Source organism: Zeus faber, assembly GCF_960531495.2.
Source record: "Zeus faber genome assembly, chromosome: 8".
In the NCBI taxonomy this organism is placed as follows: domain Eukaryota; kingdom Metazoa; phylum Chordata; class Actinopteri; order Zeiformes; family Zeidae; genus Zeus; species Zeus faber.
In genome coordinates, this window is record NC_137195.1 from 26,686,416 (window position 1) to 26,699,578 (window position 13,163).

Sequence of the window (13,163 nt, forward strand, 5' to 3'; positions counted from 1 at the left end):
CAGTTCTGCCCAGGCCCTGTGTCTCTCAGATGAGCCCAGGGCGGTGAAGGAGTATCGCTACCCTGAGAAGTTGCCCGGGGAGCTGTACGACGCCGACACACAGTGCAAATGGCAGTTTGGGGAGAAAGCCAAACTCTGCACCCTGGATTTTAAGAAGGTAAAGAAGGTTTAAGAAGGTTGTTTTTGGTTTCTTTTCATTTTTTCCAAAAGCCCGAACATCGAGCAATTTTTTTGTCCTTTCTGCTGACATTTATGATGTATTACCGTACGCCCCTCTTCTGAAGCCAGAGCTTTACCGAAAAAGGCACATAGACATAGGAAACGGTGTACCTACCACTACAAATAATATTTTTCTGAGTACACCAAGCCATATGCATGAAAATATTTCTGCGTGGCAAGCCTCCGTGTTGTGCATCAGCCGTCACATCTATTCAAACGTTTCAATCGGTTTTAAACATTCGTCATTAGGGTGTGTTCGGTGTTTTAGTTTTAGTATTTTTTTGAAAATTAACAATGTGTGTCCTGAGCAATGTATGTCTTTACATTGCTAGATTTAAAGAAAGAGCAAGAAAGAGTGAAAGTAAAGGGAGTTTTTAAAAACGTCTTGTGTCAAAGCCTTGTGTGTGTGTGTGTGTGTGTGTGGGGGGGGGGGGGGGGGGTGGGGGGGTTATACATCAGAAGAAGAAGAGGAAAGGGAATAGATTTTAAAAAAGAGCAAGAAAGAGGGAAAGTAAAGGGAGTTTTTAAAAACTTGTAGAGATATAAACACACACACACACACACACACAGAAGAATTACGACGCAGCCCCATGAAATGCCCACTGGGATAGAATTAAACAACTAAATATATACTGGAGTCGTGCCAATGGGAATCTCTCCCCGTTGCTCTCCCATTGTCTGGTTACCCAGCGAGGCTCCGAGGGAGAAAAGATAAGGGAACGAAAAAGATTGATGTTCCCCGAATGCTGAGTGCTACTGTACAGATGTTTGAAATGAAGTCATCTAACTGTAAAGGGAGGAATCTCTGTCTGTCCGTCTGTACTTCGTTCGATTATCTTGACAACCGTTCATCCGATCGACTTCACACTTGGCGGGTGTATTGCTGGGGACCCAGGGGCATGCAGTGTCGAATTTGGTGCAATTTGGACAATTTAAACTTTCAATAAACAGTGAACAGCAAGCCAGCGGAGGGCGGGGCTTCAGGGCTCTGACTCACAAATAACCCTTTTCCACAAATAAGAACCTATTGCTGGTCCAGGGCTGGTGCAAGTTTGCAGTTGGTTCAACTTGCGATCCTTCTAAGAAATGGTTCGGTTTTTCATGGGAAAAACGGGTCTGAGAGCCACGTCATTACATCACTGTAGACGTCATCATGCATCTTTTTTTCAAGATGGGGAATTATTATAATAATAATAATAATAATTATTATTATTATTATTATTATTATTATTATTATTATTATTATTATTATTATCGGTTATGTTTCATGGTGCATTGTTTGATTTTTGTTGGGTTAGGTAATGAGAGGGACAGAACATGTAAGGGCTGAAAACAAGTATATTATTATTAATATTTTAATTGTGGTGAAAATTGGGACAATTTGATAGAGAATGTTGAAAACCAGGAGCCCGCATCACAATTTTAAGAAACAGTATGCTCCGACTCCATAAAATACGATATATTTTACAATATGTCCACTTGAGAGCTCCACAGGATTTTACGTAGAAGCAATCCGCACTGCTGAAGCGGTAAAGAAAATTTCGGTCACAGTGTTCTGGTCGGGCTTGCTTGTCCCCGCCCCCACCCCCGGACGTAATTGATTCTTGGTTCTTGACCAGCTCCGCAGTGGTGCCGCTCTGGAACCAGTTTTCTGGCTCCAGAGCCGTTTCTTTTGCTGTCGAAAAGCGAAGAACTGGTTCCAGATTAGGCACCGGCTCCGAACCAGCCCTCAAAATGCTTTGGTGGAAAAGGGTTAGAAGAGTGTCTTGAATGGCCATGCTAAGGACAGAATCATTGGCATTTTGTTAAACTGTGCCATTCAAATGTCTTAGAAAAGTCTTACATTCCAAACGGGTATGCACTAGTGTATCTGGAATGCGAGAGATGTGGATTCTTCTGAAATGGCAGCTTACAGTAATGTACATGAACATTATGATGATGATGATAATGATGATGATGATGATGATTATTATTATTATTCATATATCACATTCATATCAATCATAGTATTATTATTATTATTATTATTATTATTATTATTATTATTATTATTAATAATAATAATAATAAAGTACTAGTAGTAGTAGTACAGTAGGATTAGTATTGGCTATTTTATTATTTATTAATGATTAAAACAGATATTTGTCCAATGAAATCAAACAAATGTTTTTTTTTATAAATAATACTAATATATTTTTAATTTGTTTACCTCATTTCATTATTTAAAAAATATATCGCACAGTGGATTTATGTATCGTGAAGGTAAAAAATATGTATAATACGAAAATTGCATGTTCCTCACAGCTCAGATTGGATGTTTTATCCATTGTCGCAACACCCCCACAACACCTTCTCCGCTGCACCTCATAGTAGTAAGGTGCAGTGGACCCCGAATCCCACACACAGAGGCCCTAAGGGCCACTACCTTTACACGCACTTGTTTCTCATTACATTAAATGAGAAAAAAAGGCAATGAGCGAAAAAAAATAACCCTCCAACAAGACTCGGCCCCCAAGGTCCAACGCATCGTGTCAGGAATCCATGTTTCTTATAAGCTCTTGGCAGGCGTTGTCGCGATAAGACACGACTGGAAGGGCCAAATGATACTCTCCATGGGGTCCGGAGGAGGAGGGCGGAGCTGAGTTACCACAGCAAAAAGCAAAACAATTTTGTTACTGTCTGGTTGTTAATTGTTTTTTGTCTTGTCTGTTCTTGTCTTGTTTGTTACTTTCCCATTTTCACAAAATCACCTTTTCTTCTATTATATATATACAGTATATATATATATATATATATATATATATATATATATTTAGATATATATATGTATAAATACATATATACATGTGTATATAAATACATACAGTATGTGTCTGTGTCTTTGCTTTTTGTCTTTCTTACTCTGCCTCTCGTTCTCTTTCCCCTTGCTTCCGTCTGTCTCTCTCTCTCTCTCCCTCTCTCTCTCTTGCCTTTTTCTCTTTTATTTTTCTTCGTTTTTTCACTTCTGGAAAAGCTGTGCGCTAGCAAAACATCTGGACAATTAAGGCCTTGGGATGGTTTCCACCGAGGGCTTTTGGCAGCAGGCGTTTTGGGGGCAGGGGTGCCTGTCTGCATCTGCACCGGGCTGTCAAAACCCAACATAGTCATTCAAATAGTAACAATGTGGACATATTAGAAGAAATTATGCCAGGCCCAGTTCTCAGGCAATCCTGAGGGGGGTTTTTTTGGAATGGAGGAATTTCCCCCATTAAAAGAGCCGCACACAGGTGAGTGACGTGATCCGTGCTTATCATTCAAAATAGCTTTATTCAAATTCTATGGCCTCGCGATCGCTTGTACTGTAAGTGCATTATCCTTTGACTCCATGACAATCCATGTTGCGTTTCTCCCACCACATGTAGACATGACTCAAGGAGTCTATGGCAGTTAATCCTGACTGTAGCTGGCTAAAACCAGTTGATGAATGTATTTAATATCCTTTGCACAGAAGAATAATTCTTAACGGGTTCTTCAAAGGCTCTTTGGTTTCCAGCAGCAGGCTTTGAACCATCACAGACTAAAGGATCACTTTATTTAGTAGATGTTTCTCATATGGTTTTTAATTCTCATTTGAGTTAGGCCTATTATATGATGTTAGCAGCAGAAATTTGGCAAACAAACAAACCCATCCATGGTCTGGCAGTGGGTGGCTACGGTCCATTATTCTTTACAGTACTGTGCTGTATTGGTAATCTGTACAAGGTCAATTTCACAAATCCACAGTGTAGGTGTCTAAGCAGGCATCCAAAGAAACGGTTCTTTAAAGAAACCTTGGTCTGAAAGGGCTTTGTGGAAACCAAAATAGTTCTTCTATGGCATCACTGTGAGGAATCGTTTTCAATTCCAGTTGGCATCTTTATTTTTCTGCGTGTTTCCCGCCCTGTCTGCTTCTCTCTCTCTTCAACCCTTCTCACATCCTCCTCTCCATTGCTCTCCTCTCTACTCCTATCCTACTTGGAACTAGATGTTAGAGATAAAAACATTGGCCATATTGATGTCAAAACGCATGCTCCTCAACACGTTTGCCCATCTTTTTTTTTTTGCCCTTTTTGTTAGCATAACCCCTGAAAAGTTGGACAAAGTCCGCAAATAGAAATCTTCGCCAAAGGATCATTGTCCAGAGAGCCTGTCTTTCAGCGAGTTCCCATCACTGTCTTTATATAGCGCTCCAAAAACCGAATTAACCTTGTTCTGAAAGTTTACCCTTCTCCCCATCACTGACAGCACATATACAGCTGTTGTGAGAAAGATTCTGACAATCCAGCTACTGTCATTTGATCCGAGGCATGGACCAAATATTGTGTTCGAAACATAAGGACGGAGCCATGAAAGGGTGTGAAGAGTCGACTGTTCTGACCATGTCTAGATAACTTCCTGCTCCTACTTCACTTGTGGATTCTCAACTCCAGCTGACCAATCTGAGCCTCCATTTCGCTGACGCATCACTTTAGATCTCCTCCAGATACCGCTTCATCCCATTGACCACGCGCTGAGTAGTCACGACTCATGTGGAGCCAAACAGCTCCACTTGAGTCGTTATTATCGCCGTCTCCCCCCTTCATCCTCGTCCTTCCATCTCTCGCCCTGTGACTCTGTGTGGGCCTTTGTCTTCACTTAAAAGAGTCTTCCCTTGGTAATTACAGGACATCTGCAAGGCCCTGTGGTGTCACCGCGTCGGCAGGAAGTGCGAGACCAAGTTCATGCCGGCCGCTGAGGGCTCCTCCTGCGGACCCGACATGGTGAGTTTGCTCGTGCTCAGCTTCACGCGTGTTTGTCTTGCGGCGCGGGCATCACACGACTGGCAAGGGACCTACTTTCACTTCAATGCCACTTTATTTCTCCTTTCCCCCCCAAAGATCAATCTGAAGGATCACGCATCAGGACGCAGAATGCTGCCCTAAAGAAATTAAGTGTTTTTGGTGTTTACCTTTTAAATATCAATTTTGAAGCGTTCGATGCCAAAGGCGCCCGTTCGAATCTCGAAACTGAACATGCTGCGGGGCGAGCCCTGCGCCGGTTACGTCAAATGAGGACAGTGCTCCATGGTAACATCTCACCAAACAAATCACAGAGGAAACGCATCCGAGTACAGTTCTTTCACCAGCGCTTCTGTTGCAAATACAGGGAAAATAATCCTTCAGGAAGAAAAATTGCTGTTGGCCTCCACAGACAGTACAATCAGTACTTTGTAAACTATCAAAGCTAATGGTGCTAATGCTAATAGTAGCTCACTTTGTGTATTTTAAGCGTCGAGTATGAAAAAAAAGGAACCCATGTCCGCCCGTGTCCAACATCGAGATCCACGATTCAGAGACTGTACCGAGACAAACAGGCTTAAGCGATATTTTTAATGCCCTATCTTTGTCAACTTGGCTGTGAGTAGTACATGTTGTTGCGAGATAAGCGAGGTCTGAATTGGCCTCATTGTGTAAAAGAGCGTGGTTGCTTTGGGATTTGTGGATCAGCAAGACAAAAGAAGCTTTTATTGGTGAAGGTACAGGGCCGAACCCCCGGGGAGAAGCTGCTGACACAGCGGAGAGATGCCACCGGGGTTCGGGCCAAGGAATGATTGGTCCCGATTATTTATTGTCTTTCTTTCATAGAAAAAAAGATAACACCCCGCCCCCCTCCCCACCACTACCTTCTCTGTCTCTCTCCTGTCAGCCCTTCTTCCAGAGGTGCGTCTTACAATATATTGAACGTGATGGTTTAATCCCACACTCGGGACAATTATCTCAACATAAACAATGACAGGCTCACTTAGGCATCTGTGGCACTCGGCCACGGGGAGAATATTTAAAGGGGGAAATCAGCTGTTTTTGGGCCCGTTCAAGGACCACGAGATTCGTTGGCGAGAGTGTGGGCGTGCGTGTGTGTGTGTGTGTGTGTAGGCGTGTGTGTGTGTGCCAGGAAACGGCGGCTTGTGGCATTGTGATGCTTTAAAGGGGCAATAGACAACCTTTGTGCCGCTGTCGCAAAGACAACCGGATCGCTTTACATTTACCTCGGAGCGCTCCGTGGAAATGATCGACACCACTTTGGGAATTGAGAGAGAAGAAAGAAGCTTGTTCACGGAAGATGTCAATTTAAATTGTCACAATTTTGGTCACATTTTATTTCTTTTTGGTTGCGCTGTCATAGACATATATACAAAGAAGCCGCATTGACGGCTTTGGCTCACCGCAATATTGGAACGGCAGTCCTGGTCTGTAAACAAATACAAGTTAAATGGGGGAGCCGTGGTTTTTCTGGATAAGAAGCTCGATTGTAAATCGATAATTCGTGCCCATTAGCAGTCCTCACTGCATCGCGATATGGAGGCTTATTAGGAACGGATCTAAACGCAGATGGTGTCATTATTCAATAGCCATTACAAAGTGAAATCAACATTAACTTCATAATGATAAGTAAAAGCAATAAAGTTGTCTATTGCTCCTTTAGGTGGCTCTCGAGCCAAGGAAGTTTACTCAGGGTGCGGCCGGGTGCTCGAAGTGAGGCGGAGGTTCAAGCAATGTCTGCAAATGTGATTAATTTGTCATCTCCATTAGAAATCATTCAGTGTGGTACAGTCACTTTTTAGAGCGTTAAGTCCCCTCAGGTGCCATCAAGACGAGACAAGGCTCATACTTCAACTGGAGTCTATATCTAATGTTCTGTCATACATATGTCCATTTTGCATTTTTTGCTTCGATGCAGCAATGAATAGTTAACAACACAGAGTTTCCGATGTTGATCCCAAGTACACTGAAAGACATGGTTTTTCAACTCGGCAATGCAAAGTTGCACCAAACGGCTCGACACAAAACAATCGCATTGAGCACAAGCGTGAACCTGAAAGCATGATTGATGGATTTTCTTTGCGAATGAAACACAAAGTGGGCTGTGATTTTGTGGCCACTTCTTTTGCATTTCAGATTTTCCCTTTATTAATTACCAATAACCAATGAAGTGCTTTGTCTCCACTACAATAATACTAATTCTGCTAGTGTGGCACAGAAATCTGGTTTAAAAGCTGAGCTACCAGAACATGTGAAAAATCTTATAATAGTCGTGGATAGCCTTTTTTGGGGGAAAAAAATCAGAAGAATTTCATTGAAACAATTGAAGATGTACTAATAGGGCATATAGGCATATCTAAAAGAAGGTACATGTTAATACATGTATCATCATAGTAAATGACCAATATAAAAATCACTGTTTAAAGCCTTTGTACTGAAATAAACTGAAATGAGACTTATGTAATTAAAGGGTATTACAGTAGCCAGATTGTTTTGTGTAGTTGTCATAGCCCCCATGATAGACTTAGACCTTAATTTCTATCGATTTCCACCCCATTTCCCTGCCCCGCCCATCCCTCCATCTAAATCCAGTGGTGTCGCAGGGGCCAGTGTGTGAAGCAGGGGGACGAGGGCCCGCGGCCCCAGCACGGCCAGTGGTCGGCCTGGTCCTCCTGGTCGCCGTGCTCGCGCAGCTGCCAGAGCGGCGTCACCTACAGAGAGAGACAGTGCACCAACCCCAGGTAGGGGAGGAACGATTATTTAACGATTATTATGTGATTGTCACTCTCGCCCTCTCACTCTTTCACTCTCTCTCTCGATCACCCGCTCACTGAATCGAAACTTACCGAGGTTGTCTTTGACGTCCTCCTCTCCCCAGATTGTGAAGAGGCACAGGCACTTTATGTTATCTTTGCATCATATTACATCATCTTAGTGTATTAGTATTAGTATAGCAGCCAATGGGGTCAGATCATTTAATTTGATACTTTTACTTTATAGTTTGACTTCATGAACTTGGGATATAAATTAATTATAGTTTTATAAATCATTAGATCATTAGATCCTTAAAATGAAGGGCAGGTGCCTTGAAACATCTTCCCATCGACGATAAACGACTGGCCACTCGCAAATTTAGCTGAAACTCCGACAATTCGGGGTCGTGTCTCAAAAATGTATTTTGCTTATTATGATAAGTGATAACAAGAAAATTAGGTTAGCTAAGTTAACTAAAAAGAAATAACGAAGAATAAGCACACGCAATAAGTATGCATACGGGTATATGAGTACGATGGAGAGATCTGATTGTTGGACGGCCGCTCTTCCCCCCTATGGTCACACTGCCTCTGAGAACGCATTGAAGATATGTCAGTAAAACAAGCCAATATGGCCGACACAAATCCGCTCACTCCGTCCCTCGCTCTGTCAGTCAGCCGCCTGATCTGTCGCCCGCGGGGTTATTCGCTCTGTCAGGGCGTCAGCCGGGCGGAGGGTCGTATCGCGAGCGCCGCCGTCGTATTCCATCCTGCCCCGCTGCCAAGACCTTGTCAAGCCAGGCGGTGAGAGGTCAAGGAGAAGGGGGCGCGAAAGAGGAGAGTGTAGAGAGGGGGGAAGAGTTTCGCAAAGAGGCTTCGGAAAGAATGGATAGATAAGGGGAGGAGCGAGAGAGAGTGTGGAATGGAAAATAGTTGTATATGCAATGAGAAAGAAAAGCGACAGACGGAGAGAGGAGAGAGAGAGAGAGAGAGATGGAGATCAGTGATGGTGTGATTAGAGGGCTTACAGAAGATGTAATAGTTCCGAGCTGAGGATTAGTCAGAATGTAGCCCGAAGATATACACCTGTGAGGAGAGGGGGCTCCACGCGAACACACGCACACACACACACACGCACACACGCACACACACACACACACACACACACACACACACAACAAAAGAAACATGCATGCAGGCCCACACGCAATTAAAGGGACATAGAAGCTCTTAAAATAAATGAAAAAGTAACTGCATTTTGATCTTGATTGAATCTTCAATGTTGAATTGAAATTGATAAATCCAAATTCCAAACTTTTGTGCCATTTACTAATTCCTATTGCCTGGCTTTTCTCCCAGGCCGGTGTACGGGGGGAAGTACTGCGAGGGTTCCTCCAGGTCCTACAAGCTGTGCAACACGGAGGACTGCCCGCCGGACACCGTGGACTACAGGGCCCAGCAGTGCGCTGAGTTTAGCAGCAAGCAGTTCAGAGGATGGTACTACAACTGGAGGCCCTACACTCGAGTGGACGGTAAATCAATGTAATATCATCATGGTGATATGAGACTAGATTAAGTCTGGTATTTTGGTTATTCTGAGATTGTGGTATTCAGTTAAATGTTGTGTTGAAGGCCATGTCACAGTAAAGTAATGCAGTTTACTGAACTTCATATTTACTTCATAGTAACTTCATTAGCTGTTAGTATCGCTGTTCTAACCAACACCTCTACCTGCTTGGTCATATTATCCACATTACAAATGATTGTTTCCCAACTATTTATTGTCTTTAAATCTCTTATGAAAGCACCAAAAGTCACCTCCAAAATATCGTCAAATTAGCGATATTGAGGTATTTGTCCAAAAATATTGTGATATTTGATTTTGTCACCCACTCGTCCACTTTTTATATGCTACTTATATTTTTAGTATTTCAACTTGCAAGGAAGCGATGAGGTCATATTAGAGAACGGCTTGCTCACTATACCAAAATATACAAAGTCCACCGCGATGGAGGATCTGCCAACACCATCAACAATGTGGTTACTGACTTCCGAAATCCACCCCGCCCCTCCTCCCCCTCCCAGATCAAGACCTGTGTAAGCTGTACTGCTTTGCCGATGGCTACGATTTCTTCTTCGCCCTGGCCAGCAAAGTGAAGGACGGCACGCTGTGCGCTCAGGACAGTTCCAACGTCTGCATCGACGGACTGTGTGAGGTAATATATGTGCTCAATTTGGTTTCATTGAAATGGCTCATACAGTTTTTCCTCGGATACTTGAATTTTGCAGTACAACTGCTTATAAAGAGCTCGCCGTAATTATTAATGAAAAGCATTTTTGTTCCATATAACTGTGGCACGAATATTGATAGCTGATATATTTTCTTATTCTTTCCTGTAGAAAGTTGGCTGCGACCGTGTTTTGGGGTCCACGGCAGTGCCCGACATGTGTGGTGTGTGCAAAGGGGACAACTCTACCTGCAAAGTTTACAAGGGACAATACACCAAACAGCATTATACAAACCGTAGGTCATATCAATGAAACTTACAAAATGACTTCATGTCTTTCAGTGTGAGATTTATCCATAAGCTTTTAAACGACCTTTTTGTGACGTGTGATGTCCCTCTAGCACTCAACGGACTGAGAACGCCACTCTGTCGTACTCAATATGCCTTCCTTTTGTCTTGTGGATTTGCGCGATGTGTTTATTTGCGGTTTCATTTCACAACACTAACGCTCGACTTTTCTAGGGTGCATCAAATGTCGGCCAATGGCTGAGACGCATCGACTGAAAATGTGTTGCAATCACTACTAAAATTTCCAAATCAGTTGGTTTCCACCGTCACTAGACAGTACACTATTTGATATTCAACTTGACAACAGTTGTCTTCTCGTGAAGTTAACCTTGAGTATGTACCTGAAATAATTTATTTTGGGAAAGATTGCACCTTGAAAACGAAAAAAACATATACCTTCCCAATAGATAAAACTTTCACTCAGCTGCATTTACTCCATCCGTCAACGCTGCTTTTTGCGTTTCCCAGAGTACTACGGTGTGGTGACCATCCCGGCGGGGGCACGGAGCATCCGTGTGGTGGAGCTGAACACCTCCAGCTCCTACCTGGCCGTCCGGGACGCCCAACGGCGCTACTACTTGAACGGGCGCTGGACGGTGGACTGGCCCGGCCGACACCCCATCGCCGGAGCCCTGTTTGAGTACAAGAGGCCCTACAACAGGCCGGAGAGCCTCACCTCAACAGGCCCCACCAACGAGACCCTGGTCGTGGAGGTAAGCGGACAGTTGGACCCACAGTAGAAAGAATGATGTCGATTAACAAAGAGCAGAGAATTTGCCGAGAAAGTCAGCGTTGGGAGTAGTTGCTTCTCGAACTCCATTGCTCAGGTTTTCGTCAAGACAGGTTCCGTCTCCGACGACATCAAAAGCAGGTGCTTGCTGCTCATCTAATTATTCTTCTCACCGTCTCTCTTCTAGATCCTGTTGCAGGGCTGGAACCCAGGTGTGCGCTGGGAGTATACTCTAAAGAAGGCCGTTGAGAAAAAGCATCACATCAAGCACAACTACTCCTGGGCCATCGTACGCGCTCAATGCTCTGCGACATGCGCCGGAGGCAAGTGAACACTTGCGGAAATGTTTCGCTTTACTTTTTTGCAAAACTGTTCAAATCTAAAAAAATGTGTGGTAATCCATAGGATAGTATGTGTTGGGTGGATTACATTACCAGTCCCATAATTACATTCAAAACTACAATGTTGTTTTTTCAACATTCAGGACTTTAATGTAGATGTTGCTCACGCTATGGTTCAAAGGCAGTCCAAATGGAACTTCATTCTAAGAAGAGAGCAGAACAAAATATCCTTGAAACCTGGGATTGTTGCCATCTATCAGTCAGTCTGAGTCGAGTAAAAGCCTTGATCTCTTTGCAATTCCAACCCCATAGTTTAAAAAGGTAACTCCTACATCAATGGGACAGCGGCTAAAGCGTAGTCTAGGCCCTCTCTGATCTGTAATAAGACCTTTAGCTGATTGTTCAATGGAGAGAGGGAAGGGGAGTGTTCCCATCATTACTGCAGGTACATTAGTAGGCTACCACTCCCTACCCGCACCCCATTGGTAGGGAGTGGTGGGAGCTCTTGTACTTATTCCACTGAAGCGGTGGTACTACACACACACACACACACACACACACACACACACACACACACACACACACACACACAAGCACTTGCATGCCTGCAACCAGACTCTGTTTCTCATCAAAAGAGGCCTGCTATTAGGCTAGGATGCACGCACACACACACACACATCTCGCTGTGAGACATTGTGGCCACAACACCGGGGGCTGCGAGCTCTTGCAGTGCAATGGGAACCAATTGCTATTTCATTCTGACTATTGTAGATATTTATCATTCCCTGTCAATCTAACAGGAAAATCAGAAAATATTTTCGTAAGTCATTTGTTTTGATTTTAAAGTCGCTCTCTTTTATATTCCTATATCACGGTAGGGGTGCAGCCAAAATCACAGCTTCGGATTTTCAGTGGATGTTGATGTTAAAACAATAATAAAATATAATAATAACTGCTTCGCCCCGATTTAAAAGTACAATCCCAGTCATTAAAAGCTTCCTGACAAATTCTTTAATTTTGACCTGCAGACTTACTTATTCGATTGACATGTAATACATACTGATACATATTGATCTGTAACTGTCATTATTCATGTTAAGTTGTACAGAGATGGACACACACACACACACACACACACACACACACACACACACACACACACACACACACATACACCCACACAGACACACACACACACACACACACACAAACACACACACACACCTGCCTCCACTTCCAAAGTTCAAATCCTCACAACCAAGTCATTACAGTGTCCAAACACCAGTGTGTGTGTATGTGTGTGTGTGTGTGTGTGTGTGTGTGTGTGTGTGTGTGTGTGTGTGTGTGTGTATGTGTGTGTATGTGTGTGTGTGTGTGTGTGTGTGTGTACTGTATGTCTTTATGTATGTCTGAAATACATTACATTCTACTCTTAGTGTTGTGCTGCCGCATGTGTCTTCTCTGTGTGCCTGTGTTGTCTGGGACTGTGAACAAAGCCCTCAGTGTGGAACTCCTATTGATTGAGGCTTGGGGTTAAAGTTCCCCACCCCGGCCCATTGAAGCTCACCTCGGGCCACCTCCACCTCTTTTTGCCCTGATTGTAGGCCCTAATGGTCGGGGGTGGGGTCATTTGCTTTATTAAAGAGTGTGACTGACTAACCTGTCCCGGAAAAAGAAAAAGCAGTGTTTTGGTGGGAGGGTGGGGTGGGGGTGGATGGGGTTGAGGT

At 43.5% G+C, this 13,163-nt stretch overlaps 1 protein-coding gene across 1 annotated transcript in view; it reads left to right on the forward strand.

Annotated features, from left to right (window-relative positions):
* Positions 1–13,163, forward strand: part of adamts16 (ADAM metallopeptidase with thrombospondin type 1 motif, 16) — a 61,227-nt gene that overhangs the window by 29,096 nt on the left and 18,968 nt on the right. The window contains exons 10-17 of the mRNA XM_080004867.1: positions 4–157; positions 4,902–4,997; positions 7,629–7,777; positions 9,149–9,321; positions 9,875–10,005; positions 10,190–10,313; positions 10,834–11,078; positions 11,283–11,418. Of these exons, the coding sequence (XP_079860993.1) occupies positions 4–157; positions 4,902–4,997; positions 7,629–7,777; positions 9,149–9,321; positions 9,875–10,005; positions 10,190–10,313; positions 10,834–11,078; positions 11,283–11,418 (1,208 nt within the window). The remainder of the gene's footprint in view (positions 1–3; positions 158–4,901; positions 4,998–7,628; positions 7,778–9,148; positions 9,322–9,874; positions 10,006–10,189; positions 10,314–10,833; positions 11,079–11,282; positions 11,419–13,163) is intronic.